This window comes from Candoia aspera, chromosome 2 (genome assembly GCF_035149785.1).
Source record: "Candoia aspera isolate rCanAsp1 chromosome 2, rCanAsp1.hap2, whole genome shotgun sequence".
NCBI lineage: Eukaryota > Metazoa > Chordata > Lepidosauria > Squamata > Boidae > Candoia > Candoia aspera.
In genome coordinates, this window is record NC_086154.1 from 111,221,224 (window position 1) to 111,245,410 (window position 24,187).

At 44.9% G+C, this 24,187-nt stretch overlaps 1 protein-coding gene and 1 long non-coding RNA gene across 3 annotated transcripts in view; both read left to right on the forward strand.

Annotated features, from left to right (window-relative positions):
* Positions 1 to 5,122, forward strand: part of XYLT2 (xylosyltransferase 2) — a 35,290-nt gene extending 30,168 nt beyond the window's left edge. The window contains exons 9-11 of the mRNA XM_063293208.1: positions 37 to 232; positions 1,258 to 1,591; positions 4,174 to 5,122. Of these exons, the coding sequence (XP_063149278.1) occupies positions 37 to 232; positions 1,258 to 1,591; positions 4,174 to 4,496 (853 nt within the window). The 3' untranslated portion in view covers positions 4,497 to 5,122. The remainder of the gene's footprint in view (positions 1 to 36; positions 233 to 1,257; positions 1,592 to 4,173) is intronic.
* Positions 1 to 24,187, forward strand: part of LOC134490307 (uncharacterized) — a 105,966-nt gene that overhangs the window by 39,018 nt on the left and 42,761 nt on the right. The gene's annotated exons all lie outside the window — the stretch shown is intronic.

The window sequence follows — 24,187 nt, forward strand, 5'->3', positions numbered from 1 at the left end:
ATTAACCTTATTGTAATTGTTACCATATTTCTCTAGGTTTGAGCTGCAGGGTTTTCCATCCAGTGTGCACTTGTATTTTTATGATGACCATTTCCAGGGCTACTTGGTGACTCAGGAAGTTCAGAACTCTGCAACTCAGCAGGTGGAGTCTCTAGAAATATGGATGATGCCCCATGGGACTCTCAAATTAGCAGCTAGTGGCAAATCAACCAACCGACTGCAGAATCTTGAGGTAGGATTCCTGTTTAGCCATTCCATTGTTCTCTCCTGGCTCTAATTGGTCAAAATGCTCTCTCTCTACTTCGACCAGCATATCCTCCTTTCCCCCCACCCACATTCTATCAATATGCAGCCGACATCCAGAAGATGCAATAATTAACTTAGTTTCTTGTAGGAAATCATGGTAGACAGAGACTGTAGATGAACTTGATATTGCTGAGCAAACACTAGAATGTGCCATTGTCTCAACGATATATAACATTTCCACTTGATTTGTATTTCTTCAGTATTTCGCAGCCTCCTCCAACAGTTCCATCTCTTCCTGACTATGACTGAGTAGACCAGCAAGTGGAGACAGTGATTTAGTCTCTACTTCCTGAGCTGTATGAAGCCCTATTAAAAGTTCGGGACAAAGCAAAAAAATGACCTCCTCCGTTCAATATAAGATCATTCAAGAATTCTTGGGCAAGACAAGAATTCTGTTGTTGAGAATGTGGTCTGTGAAGCAAAGCGCAAAAGCAAGAATATAGGAATAGGAATTGAATATGACTAAAATAGCCTTCTCTGCAACCTCAAAGGTTCACTTTTTTTCTTGATTCTATTCTATGTGGCTGTGGGGTGTTGGACATACGAGTAGCAGGCCGGTCTGACGTGTGAATCTTTCCTTCTCAATGGATCATCTTGAAAAGGATGGCGAACACCCAGATTGAGCTTTCTGATTAGTTCTGCCCATGTGGGATAGGACCAGAGGGACATGAGCCCTCTTGTGGGTTACTGAACGAAGATAGCCTTTGACAAGGCAGATTCTAAAATCTTAACCTATGGGGATATGCTGGCAGGAGAAAGGAGTTTTTCTAACAGCATTTGGAATAGAAATGCATACGGCAATGTATTCTATCTTTGTATAGAAATATTTTTCCCAAGTGCTTACTCAGTGATACCTTCTAAATGTTTCCTGCTGTTGAAGAGCATCTTTCCCATGCTGTGGGTGGGCGTTCTTCCCCACGACAAATGCCTCTTTTCTGTCCTCTCTTACAGGTAGGTACTGAATGGGACCCCAAAGAGAGGATCTTCCGCAATTTTGGTGGCCTGATTGGGCCTTTCGACGAGCCAGTGGCCATGCAGAAATGGGCACGGGGGCCCAACCTCACAGCCATCGTAGTTTGGATTGATCCCACGTATGTCATTGCCACGTCCTATGACATCACCGTAGATGCAGACGCAGAGTACACCCAATACAAGCCACCCCTCAATCGGCCCCTCCGCCCGGGTGCCTGGACCATCCGCCTCCTCCATTTCTGGGAGCCTTTGGGAGAGAGCCAGTTCCTGGTGGTCCCCCAGACCTTCAATCACAAGCAGCCTCTCCGGAAAGGTAGGTGGCTGAAACCGGGAGTGGTGCCACTGCGTAGTAATTGCCTGGCAACAAACAAAGGAGCATGGACTCAGGAGAAAGCTTCAGCTAACAAAGGGGCTCTCTACTCTGTGTGTGTGTGTGTGTGTGAGAGAGAGAAAGAGAGAGATCCCACCTTTCTTGTGATATGGCTCACTCAGGACAGCTAACCACAGTTGAGGCTTATACATAATTAAATGTGTTGAAAAGAAAAAACAAAGGAAGGCAAAAAGCAGGTACACTGATGATCAGTTCAAGACCAGTGTCGTATGCAAGTACCCTCTGGCATCCTGGATTCTGGAGTAATTGCAGTTCCCAAAGCTGCTTCAGATGGAAACCCCAAGTAGAATGTGTTGCAGTAATCCAGTCTGGATATAATTAAGGTGTTTATCACCATGGCTAGATCTGACCTTCTTAGAAGTGGACACAGATAGCATCCAAGCTGAGCAGAAGCACTGCTGGCTGCAGCTGTCTGCTGAACTTCTACATATAAAGTTGAATCCAGAAGAACTTCCAGACTAGCTGTCTGATTCTTTCAACATCCAAGACAGGCTGAAATCAGTTTCCTGAGTCCATCTGCTTCCTGTCTAAGCAGTTGTCTCTCTCTGGATTAATGTAGGGTTTATTAGCCCGTATCCAACATCCAATATCGCCACCAGATACCAATTCAGCACATCAGCAGTTTATTGGTAGTAGATGAAAAAGACGTATGGGGGGCGGGGTGTGTGCACGGATTCATGATGTGTTTTTAAGGGCCTCTGTTGCATTCACATACTACATTTATGACCTTAGGCTTTTGTGCCTCCTTGGAGCATATTTCTGATTTCCATTACTCTGTTGTCTGCAAATGTTGTCTTGTGGTGTTCTCAGAGCTTTGCATTAAATCCCTCTAGCAGGAGGAAGAGGATGTTATGCAGATATGACCCTGGTCAAACAGCTACAGTGCAGTCCCAAGCATACAGATATTTGGAACTCTTACCATGTACAGCAAGCCTAGAAATTTAATGGCACGCACACTATTCCCCAGAATTTGCTGTTGAGCCACAGCAGCCAATTATTTCTCCTCTTACCAAGTTAGGGTGCACATCATAGCTTTGAAAATGTACGGAGCTCGACTTAGAAGAACATTTAATGTCAAATCAGTAGACAAAACAAACATAATGCAGATTTTTGTGTTGCTGATCTGCTGCCTTTCAAAAAGACCTAGAAATTATAGTTTATACAAAATTAATCTATAAAGCCCTACATAGTTTGGTTCCACAGTATCTCAGGAACTTTCTCCTGCAAGTAGACTCTGCCCAATCCACGTGCGCATGTGTGGAGGGGAGGCTTAGGGTCCTGTCCCTGCATCAGACAAGACTTCTTCATGGTAACCCCCAGGATTTGGACACCCTGCTTCTGCAGCTATACTTTGTACCCTTCCTACTAATATTTCTCAGACAGTGAAGACTCTAGTATTTAGTCAGGTGTTTGATGGATGATTTTTATAGTTTTTTTTTACTCATTATGGATGGGATGCCAGGTTCTTTTCATTTATATTTATTGCCAGGCTTTTCATTGAAGTGGTCAATTTCTCTATTTTTAACCTTACCATTGTAAACTGCCTGGAACTATATGCAGTATATGAATAAATACCTCTGGAAACGATTACAAAACACTTGGTCGTGACAACATGGAGGCAGGAGGAGGAATCTCAGTTCACTGATCCATTTACATTAGCATGATGCTATTTCACATTCCTGTTTTCCTAATGTAGGTGTCCTGCCCCTTGCAGAGATTGGATATCTTGTCTGTGATGGGGGAGATATTCGGAGCCTCAAAAAATGGTGCAAGTTTAGGTTCAGAATGACGGGTGAAGTAGATATGGGTAGAAAGGAAAGAAGATGATCTTGAGAGAGAGAGGCCAGATCCATTATCAAAGCAACACGGGGGAAAACCTGGTTTAAGTCCAAAGCAAGAAGAAGGGATATGCAAGTGACTCAGGCAGACATGTCCCTAATTCACATGAGTGTAAGTGGTGGTTGGTGGTAAAGCACAGTCAGACTTGCAAAATTTTGTTACTGTAGCCAACATTAATAAAAGTGGTTTTAGCCTTCTTGTGGAGTTGATTTCTTGCTTGGTCTACGTAGTGGGGCTGACAGTATGCCTCCCCTTCCCCATTCATTGTAATGCAAGAATGGCATTAAAGTGGGGAGGGAAGGAAGGCTTGTCCCCCCTGCCCTTCAGTTCCATCCTCTGGCAGCCAGTTGTTTTGCCCAAAGGCCACCAATGCTAAGGACATGGGACAGGAGGGATGTGAGACTAATGACTGTTTGACTGATTCTAGTAGAATTGTACAAAATGCTCCATCATGGAATTTCTCAATTGTTCTGAGGTTGGACCACTTCCAGAACAGTCAGAACTTACCCCTGGTTGTTAGCTTGCTTCTAGCCTACTGTATGATTACTATTTGGGGATGGCATATAAATAAAAATATGTGTACACACATACATACATAAAATGTAGGCAGATTTATAAGAGCTCTTCGTCTTGCTAATCTCCTCTCCTTCTGTGTTCTGACTCAGATGATGGCAAGTGGCTGCATGCCGGCCCGCCCCGGAATGAGTACATGGAGCAGAATTTCCAGGGCCTGGCTGGGATCTTGAGCCTTCCCCATTTGGATGAAGTGGGACGAGCTTCTCACCAGCATGCACAGCTCTTTGGCCATGCTCTGGAGAACTGGACAGACAACAGCATCAGCAGCTTCTGGTTGGTAGCTGGTATCTGTATGATGAGCCCTTCCAGCTGCTCCCCCTTGGAGCTTTGTAATAAAACCTCCTGGAGTTCACTGTCCCCAGACCCAAAATCAGAACTGGGGACCATCAAGCCTGATGGACGACTGAGGTAGCAGGGGCAGCCGGCAGCACATTCTTGGGATCAAGGAAGCGTCCCCCGTGGAGGGCATGGGGTGAGGTGGGGATATGTGCCCCTCCTCTCTGCAGGGAAAACTTTTTATGACTTCAGCTTGTGAAAATGCACCATTGTCACATGGGACAAACACAAGAACAGAAACTTTTTATTGTGGCAGGAAATAAACTTAGTGGTGCAAGATGTTGCAGAGCAGAATTCCCTCCCCCGCACACCATTCTCAGGATTTGCTGGAAAGAAGCAAAGACGAGGAGGAGGAACAACATACTTATAAATCAGAGCAATGGAAATGTTCTTGGCCGACAGGTTCGACTGTTAGCTTCCTGGCTCCAGCACACATAGGCCAGCATGACTTCCTCAATCATGGAGTATGCTCTGCAAGATCAGGATGCTTTGTTCCCAGATGGTTGCTGGCAAAGGATTCTGGGAAATGGCAGGATGGAGTTGAGGAATACAGGAAGCCAGGCTGCTTGACAGACCTGTTTTCCATCTTCTTCCTCCTCCATCCTTTTGGTTCTTTTTCTTTTCTTTTTTTCTTTTTTATAAAAGTGCATGTGTATATATAAGACAAAAGTGCAATATAGACCACAGTCATCTTGCCTCTCCCTCCTCTGTGTCAGTGTTTCCATTCTCCTCGCCAACTTGTTGTCTTGATGTTTTATAGGGGTAAAAAAAAAATGAGCACCCTTCTAGACATGCTGGGTGCTTGGATCTTGCTGCTAAGATTGGAAAGACAGTTTCTTCTTCTTGGGGGGCAACATAGAGATGATCTCCGCTTCCTGACCTTACAAGCAAAACAGGAGCTGGCCTCTCTGTGCCAAGCTTCCCTTTTAATGGAACTGCCAGTTGTGCCAAGTCCAGTGCACCCACTAATGCCTGTTGTGAAGTCTCTCAAGCCTTATTTGTCTCACCTGTCCTCCTTCCTCTTCCAGTGTGAATTCTGGCTATAGTTACGTATTGGTGGAGCAGGCTAATAGCCTTAGCTATCCTTTCTAAAGGGCCTCAAACCATCTGAAGCAAAGCATTATATACCCTCCCATTTGCCTCTTTTCATTGGATTGCTGGACATCTTCTATCTCCTCCTACCTCTTTTGGATTCCCCTAACCTGTTTCCTCTCATCCCTTAGATGGTTTCTTCTAAGTTCGTTCATGTTTCCTTAATTTTTCATTAATCCTTAAGCTTGTCAAGTTCAGAAAACGCTGTGTCCCACGCACATCTACATGCGCTCACACAGTCCTCTACTGGAGAAGCTGCCCCTCCAGAGCTGTAGCTCGTCCAGCCAAAAACAGATTTCCCATCCTCAGAGAGTGATGCTGTTCTGTACTGAATGTTGTCCAATGTCTAAACATATTCTGATCTGCTCTTTCAGATGCATCCTAGAAAGCTGAGTGAACCACCCCCAGCTGAACTGGGGCCAGCAGTGTCTGAGCTTGTTGTCTTTTCCTAATGGTTATTGGAGTGGGGAAGTATATGTGTGCCATATCAGAGAACATACTGATCACGCTGATCAGTGGTGGGGAGCTGATGCCTTCCAATATTGTTGGGTTCCAGCTTTCATAAGATGCTACTAGCATGGCCAGGGGTTAAGAATGATGGAAGTTGTAGTCTGATACTGGGAGAGCAACGTGCCCCCATGACTCAGATGATTTCATGTAGAGAGGAGTTGTTGCTGCCTGTGAAAAGGGATTTTAGAATGTAGCTATCCCCCACCCTCCATCTCCAGCTGAAGTTCTGAAGCAGCTTCAGAAATATTTTCAAAGGACTTTGATCTCGGGATTTGGTCCAAGTTTTTCAAAACCTGCTGGTGGTTAATTTGCTGGATCAAAAGCATAGATGACCAAGGCTGTCTGATTTTAAAAATTCCTTCCATTTTAAGACCTGCGCTGATGTAAAAAGAAACAAAGCAAATGGATACGCTCGTTGATGAGGTTTGGCAGATCCAGAGTTAGGATCAGTTCCACCACTCTTACACAGACCATGGGGCTGGGGGGAGAGAGTAGCAACTAACCCTGGAAAAGGGACTCATGAAACCTGTTCCATAGACTGAGCTAATATCTAGGCAGAGCATCAGCTGCAACCCTTTCCAAAGAATGAGTGCTGAAAGATGTGGTGTCAGAGCATTATGTAAAGTTGTCTTATATATGCAACACAAATATATATCTCTACAATGTGAAGAGTGTGAATTCTTGCAGTTGATTTCCTTGACTCACTCAAATACCAGATTGTGTTTTGCAGGCAGGGGGGTGGGGATCAATAGCAAAACAACCTACTGTCATGAGGCTATTAGAAGGCAACATTGAGAGAACTGGAAGAAGGGGAAGAAGTATATTCCAGTGGCCAAAACCGGCTTCCAAAAATTCTACCACCTTTGCCAGAAGGACAAATTAAGTGAAATCTCACACCCATTGGCTATTACCAGCTTAAACTCTTTGACCACCAGACAAACTCTGTGCCTCTAGAATGAGGACCAAACAATTTCACGATTTCCTCCTCTTTCTCTGAGCAATCCTAACTGCAATTCTTTACTGATAGCAGGTCCCCAAATCCAGGGTATATAAAAAACTGGATAATCACTGAATGCCAACCAGAGTACTACAGTTTTCTGAATCTGCTGCCAACTAATGATTGTCCAGATTTTCACAGTCCAGTTCCGGTAGTCCTAATTTAATCAGCTTTAATCAGGTAATACAGTCCTCTGCAATTCGGTTAACACCAGATGAATGAACTTCAAGTCTCTGGATTTTGAGGAATGACTAAGGTAGCTGTGAACTCTGGGAACTAATGTCCACATATCTGAAGGGTGCCCAGGCTGGGGAAGATAGAAGTGACTAACTTACTTAATTATGCAAATTAAGCAATTCACTGCCAATTTTTATTTTATGTTCTGCATACAGAAATCTGGATTACTTTATAAGATTTGGAATGGGCTTGTGAAGCACCCACCAAGCCCTAAATAGAAGTCTTGTGGTGAAGCTCACTAGGCTAGATCAGATGTTTTAAAATTATAAAATTCTTCCACAGTATTTGTTCATCTTATATTCCTATACAAAAATTGATTTTGTCCAAAGCAAGATTCTGGAGTATGGCATGGAACCATTTGACACAGCAGCTGATTTTAAAAAGATTCTGTGCTTTCACTTTTTAAAGTTTCTGGTTCTCATGGTTGTAGACAACATGATTTCATCAGCAATGGGGTGAAATTTGAGCAAGATTTTTAGTAGTCAAATTGGATGGATCATAGCCTCTGTTTTTAATTTTGTTACATGTCTTCAGTTGTTGTAAGTCAGCAGATATGGGATGCTACTCAGGATAATTAAAGAAGCAAATGCATACATTGGGTGCAAAATAAAATCAGTAATTATGGAAGTGGAGAGTGATGCAGAAAACCAAGTGTTTGTAGAATCTGCTGATAAGAGCATATCAATAATTTGAAGGAATCATTGCTGGACTGCAAAGTTACTGTGTTTGCAGACTCTGATTGAGTTCATTATCCCTCCATTGCAAAGGAGATGAATGAACTAATCATTGCAGAGTGCTTAAAGGCCACTTGCATAAAAGCTGGTATAGAGCTGTCAGGTGTGATTAAGCTTGCCACTTCTCCTTTTACTACCATGCACTCCAGTGAAGCTTCCTACCTTCTGATACTATCACATTCTTTTAATGAACTTAATGAGAGCTGATTGAATACATATGGCATTGTTCCAAACCGTTCAGCTAGTAGATGTTGAAACAGCATCAGGGAGGTTTATTTGCATTGGCTGGTCAATTGTATGGAAAGGAGGATGGGGTGGAATGTTAAAAACAGTGTTGGGTTGTAGCCTTATATTTAATTTGCTGTGTATGCTCAGGCCCTGAAAGGTGGGACTTGTCTACTTAGTAAGTGTCACAAGAGGTCTAGCTGTAACCTCAATGGTTTTGTTCCTTAAGCCAGATATAGCAACAGTGTTCTCAGATCCAGGATGGTTAACATGGGCATTTGTGAAGACCCTGTGCTTCAATTTGACCACAGTGTGACTCTGTATTGGATCCTTCATACTGCAAGAGATGCACAAGGAAATGAAGTGCTTCCCCTTCCATCAGTTCAATGCCTACAACTCCTACTAGAAGTGTTTGCAGATACTGGAGTCTTACTTTTCCTACCGTCCTGTTTCTGACATTTTATCTTTAAAAAAAATCTATGGAATACAGGTAGTCCTTGCTTAACAACCACAACTGAGACTGGAATTTTGGTTGCTAAGTGAAGTGGTCATTAAGCAAATCTGAACCAATTTTATGACTTTTTTGCAGCAGTCATTAAGCAAATTGCTGTGGTTGTTAAGTGAACCATGTGATTGTTAAGTGAATCATGGGGTTCCCCATTGATTTGCTTGCCAGAAGCCAGCTGGGAAGGTTGAAAATAGCGATCACGTGACCACAGGATGCTACAACAGTCATAAATGCAAACTGGTTGCCAAGAGCCCAAATTGTGATCACGTGACTGTGGGGACGCTGCAATGGTCTTAAGTGTGAGCACAGGTTGTAAGTTGTTTTTTTCAGCACCATCATAAGTCTGAACCATCACTGAACGAATGGTCATTAAGTGAGGACTACCTGTAGTTGCATGAAGATCTTTGGAACAGTAGGACTAAAAAAGTTTTCCATTTGGAAACAAAGTTGCAAAAAAATGGCTAGGTTTCCACAATCATATTTTTTAATTTATTCATTCAATTAATTTATATAGTTGCCCATCTCAACAATGACTTTGTTTAGGTTGGGCTTAGTGTATTAAGCAAGCCCAGTTGCTGCAGTTTGGAAACCAGAATTTAGGGCTGAGCAAATTGTGGAACCCAGCAATTGTGATTTATTAGCTGATTGTAACTGACCTTGAAACGTAGTTAGGATCATTTGTTAGGATCTCACATGAATGGGAGCTGTAATCTGGACTTGTAAGTCAAAATAACATCCCAGAAAACAGTAGCAAATGACTTCAATTTTATTGCGGAGAAAATGCCATGGACGTGCCTAGGATTCAAATTCCACTCAATGGAGGCTTCAGCCATCAGGAAATCATGGTGATGTATACAGTCAGCCGATGAGCTGGGGGATTTTTTTTTACAGGTTTAAGTTGTCTTTTTTTTCTATAAAAGCATGTAACCCTATTCTGGCATCAAGAGGATCTTTTCTAAGATCAATTTCCCTTGCACACAGTTTTTGCTGCCTTATATGTATCTTCTGCAATAAAATTCTAAAAAAAAAATATACGTTTATGAAAATGCTGACACACTTAAATTCTCCTAAATCTACAGAGGACAATGACTACTTAGTTTATTTCAAGATAATATTGTATGATACTGAGGGTAATAGCCAGGCATAATATTGATCAAACTGCATTTCTAGCTTTGATAAAGTTTTACCTTCTTTCCAGCTTAAAGCTGCAATAATAAATATGCTGGTAACTTTATTAATTTTGATGGCACACAAACAGATTACAAATCGATGTCAGCTGTTTTGTACTATTTGGTCACCATTTTTAACATCTGTGAAGGAAAATCAACAAATATTATATACTTCCTGTCTTAAAATTATTTCATGCATTTGTATAAGGAAGATCAGATATATAGCTGTATATGAAGTGTCTGTTTCTATGGCCTGATGGAACCTGCAGCCAAATTGATGCCCTGAATAATTTGCAGCAAAATGAAGTATGAACTGATGTTTCTCTACTTAATGTGTCATTTGTAGCAGCTTTTGTGTAATTTATTGTAATAGTCCTATCATTGTGGCTGTAGTTTTGATGGGCCATGAGGTTCTTAAAGATTAAAACCACTAACTAGTTTAGCATCTTGGGTTACAACTGAAAACTTATTTGGCCTATAAATGCAAGTATTAGAAGCCGTATCTGTTGACAGATTGCTGGGAAAGCCTTTGGCCCAGGAGAGATCAGAAAAGACACACACCAGGCATTTCTATAAAAATAATTTTATTTACAGAAAGCAAAACATATTTAAAAGCTTCTGCATTCTTGCAGGCTCTCAGTGAGAGCAGCTACATGCCTACACAGAAGGGAAACAGAAACTAAAACAAGTCCAGGCAAGTTGTTCCCCCCAGGTGCAAAAAATTAACATTCGAAAAGGGGACAGTTGAATTCAACCTTTTCACCCAGCCAAAATGATTAGTTACCATAGTAACCTTAATCTGTAGTAGAAAACATTAACACTCCCCATTAACACTACAGAATAAGATGCAAACCAATTTTCTTTGACAACTCTGTCTTTCCATTTACATTATCTTCCCTTTGGTTTAACAGAAAGCTATCATCCTTCTTCCTGTGTATTTCCAAACCTAGGTTATTCGTTACAGTTCCAAGGCTTTTTAATGTGAAATGGCTTTTCATGCAGGCTTCAAAATCAAGCCTTTGTTTTTCTGTTGGTGTGAACAGCAGCAAATCAACATAAATGCACAGATACATACAGCCTTGTTTGTCTTTCTTCATATATACACATGGATCTGCTTTTCCTTTTTCAAAACCAAAATTCTGCAGTTTTTCATCTACTTTTTGGTTCCAGGATCTAGCAGCTTGTTTTAACCCATAGACTGACTTCTGCAGTTCACAGACTAGATTCTCCCCTTTTTCATAGCCAGGGGGTTGCTGCATGTATAATTTGTGGTCTAAATCACCACAGAGAAATGCAGTTTGAATGTCATAGTGGTGAACTGACATTCCTTTGAGTGCAGCAATTTTTAACAGTAATCTAATTGATTCACCTTTAGTAACTGGTGCAAAAGTCTTGTCAAAGTCTAAATCTTTGCTTTGAGTGAACCCTTTTGCAACTAACCTTGCTTTATATTTTTGGATTTTGCCATCAGCATCCCTTTTTAGTTTGAAAACCCACCTACAACCTAGACAGTGTTCATTGGGAGGTAGATTTACCAGTTTCCATGTTTTATTTTCTTTCAAGGATGCTAACTCCTGTTGCATGGCAGAATGCCAATTTTGTGCAATCTCAGGTAGTAAAGCATTCACTTGTTCTAAGGACTCAGGTTCTGTGAATATGTGAAAAGCCCTTACTGTTTCAGCCTGAAAACGTGATGGAGGAACACCTTTATTACTCCTCTGAGATCTGTGAGGTAATACAGGGCTTAAATTTTGACTCCTATCACTGTCCTGAGAAGCATCCGTCTCATCAGACAGATCTTCAGTTTGCTTTTCTGGTTTAATGTCCTCATCAGGCAAAAGATCACCATCAGCAAGTCCTTGCTGTTCTCTTGTGGTGGTCAGTTCAACTGGAGAGCTAGAATTTAATCTCCCCCAGTTTTGTTCAGCAAAAGAAGCGCTTTTGCTAATTATTAATTTCCCATTATGAACCTGTAGCTCCTCTGGCTTTGTTCATAGCCAACAAAGATGGCTTTCGTTGTTGTGGGGCCTCCTTTCCTTCTCTGCTGTTTTGGAATATGAACCCAAGCAGTGCTACCAAACACTCTCAGATGGTTTACCTTTGGTTTCACACCATAAAACAAATGGAATGGAGTGTCCTGAATCACAGAGTTATACAATCTGTTTTGTACATAACAGGCAGTAGATATTGCCTCCCCCCAATACTTAAAAGACAAATGTGAATCTTTAAGCATGCATTCCATCGCATTTTGCAAGGTTCTGCCCTTTCTTTCAGCAACACCATTTTGCTGAGGGGTGTAAGGGTTAGAAAGAATTTGTTCTATCCCCTTTTCCACTAGGAACCTTCTGAATTTGTGAGAAAGGTATTCTCCTCCTCTATCACATTGGAGTGCAGATACAGGCCTAGGGAATTTTCTATTTGCCCATGTCACAAAACCTTTAAATTTCTCAATGCCTCATCTTTATGTTTTAAGATGTAGATAAATGTGTATCTTGAGAAATCATCAATGATGGTCATTGCATACCTTGCTTGTCCAAGACTTGGAGCAAAAGGACCAATAATGTCAGAGTGTACAATTTCCAAAGGTCTAGTTGTAACTCTGTCACTGTGCTTTTAGTGTTTTGCATTCTTTGTAAACTACACAGTCTAAGTATTTGTCACAGGGTTTTATCTTTAGGTCAGCACACAGCTGTGGCATTTGTGCTATATACTTGAAATTAGCATGACCAAATCTCCTGTGCATCAGGTGTACACATTGGTCATGATATGGCGTGTTGCCAACTGCAGCCTTGCAGCTTGGCTTCCTTGCATTTTGCACAATGTACAAGGAGTCTTTTAACATACCAGTACCACACAATTTCCCATTTTATGTATCTCACAACCATTTTTCTTAAATGTTATGACATACCCTGTTGCAGCCAATTGTGCCACAGATAAAAGGTTTGATTGTAAATTTGGCACATACAACACACCTTTTACAGTTTCTCCCAAGCAGGATAAATACAAGTCACCTTGTTCCATAATTTTGGTCACAGACCCATCAGCCAAAGATACACTTTGTCTTTCAGTTTTAGACAGTGACACAAAAGAGCTTTTACAATTACATAAATGACAACTGGCCCTAGAATCTAACACCCATACATCAGAATTACCCTTCTCAGCAACCTGTGCAATTTGGGTTGTCTGAAGAGCCTTCTTCTGTGTTGCCATTGTGTTCTTCTGCTCTGTCTTTCTACTCTTGGGTCTCATGGCACAGTCTCTTTGCAAATGTCCAACTGAACCACAAGTGAAGCATCGCTGGCTGGCTAGCACTGTGGCCTCAGGTTCCTTTCCCTTCTTTTCCCTCATTTTCTGGTATTGCAGCTTTCCAGAAGAGATGGTGGGGAGATCTTTCCTCTCTCTTCTCCCATTCAGCGAGTAAGTGCTGTGTAACATACGATGGGGTGAGGTCTGCTTCAGGCATAGCCTCCAGGGTACAAATCAGCGTGTCCCACGTTTCATTCAGTGAGGACAGGAGGATATAGGATTTTGTGAGAGGTGTAAATTCCATTCCTCTCTCCTGCAACTCAACAAACAGCTGCTGAATATGATGCAGGTGCTCAGGAAGGCTATCTCCTTCTGCAAGGTAGGCTTTGTACAGCTTTTTCGTCAGGGTAACTTTACTCCCTGCTGTTGCCTTTACATACAAGTCTCTCAAAGCATCCCAAAGTTGCTTTGCAGACTGCATACCTCGCACGTGGACTAGCTGATTGTCCTCAACTCCAAGGATAATGGTAGCTCTAGCCCGCTCATCCTGTCTCAGCCATTCAGCACTGGGATTTTGGGGGGTTTGCTCACCAATTGGCAGCCAAAGATTCTCTCTGCGAAGATACATCTCCATCTTCAGGGCCCAATTCAAATACTTGGTCTCTGATAGGCGCTCCAGAGGCATCACTGAGGGCTGGGAGATAGCCATGGCTTCTTCCTTCTTTTGCAAATCACCTCAGCTGGCTTCTTTGTCCTGTAGACCAGCAGTTGCTGGAAAATCTCCAGGCGGCTCCAAAGAAAATCTTCACAGGTCTTTGCTACCTGCCTTTAAATTGTGCATGAGTTGTGGAGCTGATCTCTCTATTCTCTCTGGGTTTTACTGGGCTGTTTACTGGGCACATAACCTGTTGGCAGATTGCTGGGAAAGCCTTTGGCCCAGGAGAGATCAGAAAAGTCACACACCAGGCATTTCTATAAAAATAATTTTATTTACAGAAAGCAAAACATATTTAAAAGCTTCTGCATTCTTGCAGGCTCTCAGTGAGAGCAGCTACATGCCTACACAGAAGGGAAACAGAAACGAAAGTCCAGGCAAGTTGTTCCCCCCAGGTGCAAAAAATTAACATTCGAAAAGGGGACAGTTGAATTCAACCTTTTCACCCGGCCAAAATGATTAGTTACCATAGTAACCTTAATCTGTAGTAGAAAACATTAACAGTATCCACTGCATTGAGAAATCACGGTTCAGCTAGCAAATCAGATCCTAATATGCCACATCAAAGAATTGACTAGTTCACTACCAGAATGTAAATAGACCTTTTCCTTCCCTGTTTGCACCTCCTATCTAGTAGGCCCAACTCTCTCTTTCAAGCCACCATCTCCTGCCCTCTTGAGCTGCGTGCCTCTGTAGGTCCTGTAAACTTCGTTCTCCTGCCAGCTGTGTGCTAGTCATGGTGAGCATCCCTATCTTTGTTATCTCAGTATTTGTCATGACCTCGTTGCAAGGCACAAAGAGCCTCACAACGTAGATCATGATCATCAAGGAATAGAGGAAGAAGATAATTAAAACAGGGATTAAAACAAGCACCCAAAGCACCCACACCCATGGACCCATATACAGCTGAAAAGAAGGACATCGGATAAGCCGAGATAAGCCGCACCTGGTACCCTGGAGGACACACCAGGATCGAGAGGACAAGAGAAGACACCGGGAAAACGCCCATGCAGCGATCAAGGATCCCATCAAGAGGGATTGGGACAATAGAGGGTGGAGGAGCCCAGGGCCATACAAGAGGGTATAAAATGGGCACCTCCACACCACACACCCCGTTCCCGTTTTTTGTTCTGTCAGCCACCATTCCAATAAACCAGAAATCCTTAATACCCATTAAGTGAGTCTGTGTTTTATTGCGAAGCGAGACTGACCCTGACATAAAAACGGGAACCCCAAAAAATTTTTTTACCTAGCACCTATCCAACAAGCGTGTGAGGGACCCAGCTAGGTATGAAAACTCACAGAGCGAGGCAGCGCAACCCCCCGGCACCTGGCGACGAAGCCCCGCTCCCCTCGGGCGGGATGTGGCTGAGGTCCGGGCGGTGTAATGCCCCGGTAAGTATGGGATCCAGCTCAGGGGAAGCGGAGGGGGAGGGAACCACCCCGGCGCCCCGGAACCCACGGGCCACCAGGGGCGAGATGAGGGGATCCTCTCACAGGCGACCCCGGAGGAAGCGCAAGACGAACCGCCACCCAGGGCGCACGGAGCCGAGGGAGCACCTGGCACCCCGGAGGGACCAAGGGAAGGTCTGTCCTCCACGACGGCCAACGGCGAGGGCAAGCAGAATGGCGAGCGCACCAGTGGGAGTCCGCAGACGGCGAGGCTCGACGCGCTGGAGGAGGGGGTGCAGGCAATACGGCTGATGCTACAACAGCTGACGGCAGCGCAGGGACCCCGCGGTGGCAGCGTGGAGGCACACCCGAATGAGAGACGGGGCGAGCGCGGTGGTGGCGGCGATGGAGCCCGGCCCAAGGAGCCCACCCGACAACCGGAGGCACACCTGGATGAGAGACGGAGTGGATACCGAGCGGACAGTGGCGACTACGGTGGAGCCCGATCCCAGGAGCCCACCCGGCGATCGGAGGCGCACCCGGACGAGAGACAGCGGGACGACCTCGGCGGCGGCGGCGGAGCCCGATCCCAGGAGCCCACCCGACGACTGGAGGCGCACCCGGACGAGAGGCGGAGGGATGACCCGCCGTATGGCGGCGGCGACAGCGGAGCCCGGCTCCAGGAGCCCACCTGATGGAGAACATCCCGCCCCCCCACCCGGGCGACGGGTCGACTGACTTGCGAGGAGACCCAGAGAGAGACACGGATACCGCAAGAGGACTGGAGACAATCCGACCCGCATCAGCCCCCGTGGAGCACGCTGCACAGCCCAGAGGGGACCGGGAGCCAAACCAGAATGGCTGCCAAGGACTTTGGCATGAAGTTTGACGGGGACCCCTCCAAACTCTCATTTTTCCTAACGAATGCGAGGTATTACCTCGAGGAATGGGGTCCCTGCTTCAGAACTGAAAGGGGCAAAGTGAATGCCCTGGCCATAAAGCTAAAAGGTCGGGCCGCCGATTGGTACGTCCAGCTGTGCCAACCAGGCACCCGGGCACTGCAGGACAGCACAGAATTCCTGCAGGCGCTGGAACTGCATTTCAGGGACCCCCTGGAGCAAGAAAGAGCTAAAAGGGTGCTGAAAACACTCAGACAAAGCCAGCACTCCGTGGCAGAGTATGCCATGGAGTTTCAAGCCCTAGCTGGAAAAGTGGACACCTGGTCTCAATCAACTCTGATTGAGAAATTCAAACAAGGACTTAACTTAAACGTTCTCCGGTGGGCACTCTGCCGCAACAATCCCAACTCCCTGACTGAATGGATCCGGCTGGCGGGGGAAGCGGAGGACGCCCACGACACGTTCCTCCACGCCAAGAAGGAAGCGCAGCAGACGGAGGCAGCGAGACCCCCACGCACAGCTGCAAGGCAGGGGAAGGCGAGACCCCAACCATGGAAGGAGGAATGGGACCGGCGCTTCGCCAAAGGGCAGTGCTTCACATGCGGCAAGGAAGACCATAAGGCAGCAGCATGCCCCAAAGCGACACCCAGAGAGAGCACGAGGAGGGCACCAACCGCACCAACCCCAGCGCCAAGAAACTGACCAGCAGCGAAGGGGGAGTACCGAGCCAGACACTTCCCCTACAGCTCAGAGGAGGAGGGAAGCAATCCCGACGAGCCGACGGGAAACGACAACCACCTGGCCTAAGGGGCGCCGAAGGACAGGTGGAGAACTGTGACAGGCGCAACGACAAAGGGGTGAGTGAGGAATGCCCCACCCTCTATGTCCGTGCCACCCTCACCCATGGGGATAAGACTGAAAAGGTCTGGGCACTAATTGACTCTGGCTGCTCCAAAAGCCTAATGTACCCAGACCTGGCAGCCGCGCTTAACCTCCGCTGCTATCCACTTCAGCACCATTTGGTGTTCACGCAGCTCAACGGATCTGCAGCGGGAGGGGGCCCGGTCACCCAATACACCGGAGAAACCGCGCTAAGGCTCAGCAGCCACAAGGAAAAATTGGCTTTCATCGTGGCACCGGTGGGGCAACCCCTACTCATACTAGGGATCCCATGGCTCGTGCAGCAAAACCCAGTCATCAACTGGAAAACCAGAGAGATTAAGTTTGCTGACGGGTGTTATCAAGCACCTTCAGGGAACAGGGTCCCCCGAGCGGCCATGGGGGGGGCGACAACGACTGCAGAGCACAGAGACGGCACTACCAGAGGGACTGCCAACCAAATACGCGGACTTCGCCAACGTCTTTGGCGAGAAAGAGGCGGACAAACTCCCCCCCCCCCACAGGAAAATGGACTGTACCATTGAACTGGTCCTGGGGACACCCCTACCCAAACCCAAAATATATGCCATGACCCAGCGGGAGCTGGCAGCATTAAGAGACTTTGTGGACAAAAACTTGGCAAGAGGTTTTATCGAGCCTGCAAACTCTCCAGTGGGAGTGCCAGTCCTCTTTCGTGAGAAAAAGGACGGGTCACTGCGGCTCTGTACAGATTACCACGGATTAAACGCAGCAAGCATTTCAAATAAATACCCCCTACCCTTAATAAAGGACATCTTGTCCCACCTGGCAAAGGGTAAGGTATTCTCTAAACTGGACATAAGGGAAGCCTATTACCGTATACGGATACGGGAGGGGGATGAGTGGAAAACTGCTTTCAACTGCCCATTGAGGGCGTTTCAATATAAGGTGCTCCCATTCGGACTGGCAGGAGCACCGGGGGTATTCATGCAGTTAATGAGGTCCTGCGTGACCACCTTTTTAAGGGGGGTTTGGTTTACCTCAACAATGTATTAATCTACATGGAAACGGAACGTGAGCACGAACGCTTGGTAAAAGAAGTGCTCAGGAAACTCTGCAAGGCAGAGCTGTTTGCCAAGCTCTCCAAGTGCGAGTTTCACAAGAAACAAATTGACTATCTAGGGTATAGGATTTCAGCTAAAGGAATAGAAATGGACCCAAGCAAGGTCCAAGCCATACTGGCGTGGGAGCACCCACGCACGAGGAGACAACTCCAAAGCCTCCTCGGATTCACCAATTTTTACAGGGGGTTCACCCCAAGGGTGGCAGAGATTATTTTACCCCTAACTAACCGACTTAAGACTAAGGGCTTGGGGGACACGTGCAAATCAAGAAACCTGGGGGCGCTACTAAACTGGACAGCTGATTGTCAAATGGCATTCGAGAGACTAAAAAACCTCTACAGCTGAGCCAGTGCTACAACACCCCGACCCCACCAAGCCTTTTGTGGTGCAGGCAGATGCCTCCGACTTTTCCATTGAAGCCATCCTGCTTCAAAAGGACTCCGACAACCACCTAAAACCCTGTGCCTACCTTTCCCACAAATTCTCCGAAACAGAGCGGAGATGGCATGTATGGGAAAAGGAGGCGTTCGCAGTAAAGACAGCTCTGGAAACGTGGAGGCACCTGCTGGAAGGGGCCACCTGCCCCTTCGAGGTCTGGACGGACCACAAGAACCTGGAGGCACTCAGCACACCAAAACGGCTCAGCCCGAAGCAGGTGCGTTGGGCTCAGTTCTTCAGCCGGTTCAATTTCACGCTGAAGTTCATACCAGGCAAGAAGAACTTCCTGGCGGATGCCCTCTCCCGATGGCCACAGGACGACACGCAAGCCTCCGACATTGTGGGGACAGTATGGACCGAGAAACAGCTGGGCTGCCCAGCTGTCACGCGCAGCCAAACAAGGAATCAGCGCACGCCAGCACGAACGACAAGGAACGATCGGAGCTGGCGTTCAATTTCACCAAACTGGCAACAAAGACTCACAAAAGCACTACAAACAGATACATGGTTGCAAAACAACCGACACCATGTATCTGTCAAGGACAGCATCGCCTGGAAAGAGAAAGCCTTGTATGTGCCAGAATCACTGCGGGGGGAAATCTTACACAGATCGCACGATGACAAGACTGCAGGACATTTTGGGTTCGTAAAAACCCTTCACCTAACGAGGAGGCAATTTTGGTGGCCAAACCTGAGAAAAGACATGAAAGACTATGTGGCCAACTGCCCAACATGTGCCACCACCAAACGGAAAGGAGGGAAACCCCAAGGGCTGCTACAGCCAGTAGCCAGCCCCTCCCGCCCATGGGAAGAAATTTCCATGGATTTTATTGTGGACCTCCCACCCAGCCAAAGGAAAACAGTGATATGGGTGGTAAAAGACTATTTCTCAAAGCAGGCACACTTCATCCCGTGTGCAACCATCCCCTCCGCACAACAACTGGCACACTTGTTCCTAACACATATATACAGGATCCACGGCGCCCCCTGCAGGTTGGTGACCGACAGAGGCACACAGTTCACGTCAAAGTTTTGGCGGGAATTTTTAAAACTAATCGGGACTAAGCAAGCACTGTCCACTGCGTGGCATCCACACATGGACGGATCTACAGAGATCCTAAACTCAACACTTGAACAGTTCCTGAGGGCATTCATAAACTACCAACAGGACAACTGGGTAGACCTACTACCTTTTGCAGAGGTAGCCTATAATAATGCGGTACACCAGAGCACTGGCCACACCCCATTTAAGGTGGTCTATGGAAGGGACTTTGTACCGATACCAGAACTGCCGCAACCAGAGACCCCGCCCTGCTCACCAGACGACTGGGTGGCACAGCTGGCAACAACCTGGCCAATCATCCAAACGGCCCTAGCAGACGCACAAACCACGTACAAAAAATATGCGGACAACCACAGGGCAGAGGCACCGAACTACAAAGTGGGAGATAGGGTCTACCTCTCCACTAAGTTCATAAAAACCTCACAACCCTCGAAGAAACTGGCACTGAAATTCATCGGACTCTTCAAAATCACACAGGTAATCAACCCAGTTACTTTCAAACTGGAACTGCCCCACAACTTGAGATGGGTCCACCCAGTATTCCACTGTGCACTACTGAAACCAACAAGCACATCCAAATGGCATACGGAAGAACCTCTGCCCCCACCCATAATGATAGACAACCAACAACATTTTGAAGTACAAGAGATACTGGACTCAAGAAAGCAAAGAGGTAAGCTGCAATACCTCGTTAAATGGAAACATTTCCCACACCCAGAGTGGGTCCAGGCACAACATGTCATGGCAAGACAACTAGCTAGACAATTCCACGAGGCATACCCAGAGAAACCAGCACCCTAAAAGACATCTTCGGGGGGCAGCATGTCATGACCTCGTTGCAAGGCACAAAGAGCCTCACAACGTAGATCATGATCATCAAGGAATAGAGGAAGAAGATAATTAAAACAGGGATTAAAACAAGCACCCAAAGCACCCACACCCATGGACCCATATACAGCTGAAAAGAAGGACATCGGATGAGCAGAGATAAGCCGCACCTGGTGCCCTGGAGGACACACCAGGATCGAGAGGACAAGAGAAGACACCGGGAAAATGCCCATGCAGCCATCAAGGATCCCATCAAGAGGGATTGGGACAATAGAGGGTGGAGGAGCCCGGGGCCCTAAAAGAGGGTATAAAATGGGCACCTCCACACCACACACCCCCGTTCCCATTTTTCGTTCTGTCAGCCACCATTCCAATAAACCAGAAATCCTTAATACCCATTAAGTGAGTCTGTGTTTTATTGCGAAGCGAGACTGACCCTGACAGTATTGCTGCAACCTTTCCCCCCCTATATCAGAATGCTTCTGACGTTGACAACACTGAGACCAAATGGAGCTGGACCTTTGATCTGTTAAGCTCAGAGTAGTTGAAGCCAACCCTCCCCAGTCTTGTGCCTTTGGATGAGGTAGATAATAATTTATGTGGGTGTGCTAATCTACAGTAGTAGTTCAACATACATGTCGGAGTTTGGGGAAAGCAGGTTTATACAAACGGGGCAGTTTTCTATAATTAGCATTCCTGTCCTAGCCAGTGCAATCTTTTCTTTATAAAGCAAATGAATGGAGGTTTGTTTGCCTTTGCCAGCCTGTTTTTATGCTTTGTATTAGGCTTCTCGAGTACAAGCAAAGAACAGGAAACACCAAGATGTAGTATTAACTCACTTCAATATGCAAACTAGATTTGCTTGCTAAGAATAAGGTCTAGAAAATGTTCACAATGTTCCTTCTTCCCTGTCCAATAAATATCATCCATCTAAAAAATTCTCCAGTATTTTGTGCTAGGGAGCTGCCCTTTCCCATCTCTGTGGTCTTCTAAATTAACATTTCTTACTGTTTTACTGAAGATTCTGGAAAGTTTTTTTTCCTGTAAAATAAACAGATCTGAAGACATTTATAATGTTCCGAGTACTCAATAAACATTTGATTTACTGAGTAAGTTTCAGGTGCTGAACCTTAACAACCCTGTTTGGACTCATAAGCTACTAGTACTAGTACTTGGGTCATGCCTGTTGAGCAGACTAGAAACTCAGAGAAACATTCCAGAAGAAGGCAGCAGCAAACCACATTTGTATTATCACAAGAAAACATGTTGCAGCCAAAGGAGGTTTTACTTCTCTTAACAGCCAGCAGATCATTTTCCTGGATACATATTACCAGAACAATTTTTCCTGAATGGAAAGCATCATCATGAGGGAAGATGAAAGAAGTTAGCATGTAGGCTGTTACGCATCTAGAGCTATCTACATTTCCAGACTCCCAGAGCAAATGTTGACCTGCCAGACTTTTGCTGATGGAAGCAAATTTAAACCATTGCTATCTAACTATCCATCTGTCTATCAAATAATCATCTCTTTGTGTATCAGTTAAATATATCTGCAATGACTTTGTTCCAAATCAGCAATTTTCAATCTGACAAAGTTCTAATTTTGGTTAAGATGATTTTAGCAATATATTATACTGGAGAATCTGTTCAGCTATTCATTATCTGCAACCCTGATGTAGGCTATGAATATTCATTAGTCCTATCAGGTGAATTGATTAAGTATACCCAGACAACTCAAGTCAGAGAACAGAATATATTTACAGCCCTAAATAGCTTGGGGCCTGATTATCTCAGGGACCACCTCTGTCCTTCTGAAATTCCCCAGAGATTTAAGACCTGAAGGAGAGACCCTTTTAAATGTGCCTCTGTCGATGACCAACTGTCAGGAACACCGGAAGGGTCTTTATCCTGAATCACTTCCCAGCTATGGAGCATATGCCCTCAGGAGTTGCATTTAGTCCCAACGATCCTCTTCAGAGAGTATCAAAGCACTCTTCTGCTTTGGTTAAACCTTATATTAATACTGTAATATTGACTTGTTCCAATAGAAGGGAATATACTGTATGTACTGTAGCTTGGGGTTGAACAGTTGGGTTCTTGGTGCTCTCTTAGCTTGGTTGTTTTCTTGAAGATGTTTAATTACTAGGCTAGGTAACATCATTGTGAGGGAGAGTGGGGTTTGCTGGCTTTTTATATATAGTAGCTGGCCCTTCCAGACTTGGTGGTGTGGTTTCCTCCTTGATGGTTCTTGATTAAGGTATTGTTTCTTCCCTGCTTCTTTATCCAGTGCTGTTTCCTGCTTATCGGGGTGTTGGATGCGGGGTGGGGTGGGGGTTGTGTTCTAGGCTCTTTGTTTTCTTCTTAGGCTTTTGACTGTATTTTTTAAATGGTAAGTAAATGAGGTTTGTCTATTGACACAAATCTCATTTACTTGCCATTTAAAAAATACAATTTTTTAATTTTTCTACTGACATACAGATGTCTAGTAATCTTACAACACATGAAGAGACCCAGCCACAGTTTCAACTGGGGAACTGTTTACATCTTAGATCAAGTTGAATCCAAAAATGCCAGGAATTCCTGAAGCTTGGCATTCAGACAAATCAGCCATCAGTAGACACATAGAACTAAGCCCCACTCTCCCTCACACTGATGATGTTACCTTGCCTGGTAATGGAATGTCTGCAAGAAAACAGCAAAGCTCAGAGAGCACCAAGAACCCAACATATTGATTTGTGTTTTAAATTTATTTCTACTTATAGCTCATTTTGTTAGTCATCTCATGAGTCTAATTAACATATCTGAAGATGATGGGAGTTAATAGCCTAACAAATATGAAGAATGCAGCACTGCAGGTACTGCTTACATAGTTTCCATTTTCATCTTCTCCCTAAAAGCTCAAAGCCTACCACCCCAACAGCTTGCTGGGCCAGAATGAGTTTTTATTGTAAATGGACAAAAAGTTATTCCCATTCTTTGGGAGCACAGAGCAAGGCTGAGCAAATTTTGAGTTGGTGTTCCAGAGCTGCATTTCAGAAGACAGGCAAAGCAAGGGTAAAGAATTATCTGGAATCTGGACAAAAAGAGAAAATTTATTTGTTTTTAGTTTAAATGTAATAAAAATGACAATTTAATTTTAAACTTCTATATTTTTAGACTCTTATAAAGGCTCTCCGAAGTCATAGAAGGAGCTTTTTAAAATTCATATGTTTATCAAACTCTCAGCTCTGTCTTAAGAGTTATCCTTTTTATCCCCCAAAGCTACCTTAGTATGAGGAATAGATGACCTGAAGAAGTATATACCATTGCAGAAGAGGCTGTAACTCAGAGCACATGGCAAGTTCAGGTTCTGGGTATCACAATGTAGAGCTGGGAAAATTCCTATCTTAAATTTGGGAACCACCTTAGGCATGTAACCAGTAATAACATGACAACTGTTGTTACCGGTTACGAGCTGCATAATTAATGCATATCAAAGACCTAATATGTCTTTGATGTGCATTTAATATGTTCTGGGTATGAGTGCTGAATAAAAATATTCCCCGTGCCCCCATACCATACCTCCTCATTCTAATAAAACTCCCTAGCGCAGTGCTTCCCAAACTTGGGTAAATTACCCAAAATTGGGTAAAAGTAGTTTTTCTTTGGGTAGTAAAACACAAAGTCACCATTAAATTGACTTAAAGTGTTTTACCTATATTGGATAAAAAGGACTTTCTGATAAGCAGTTTT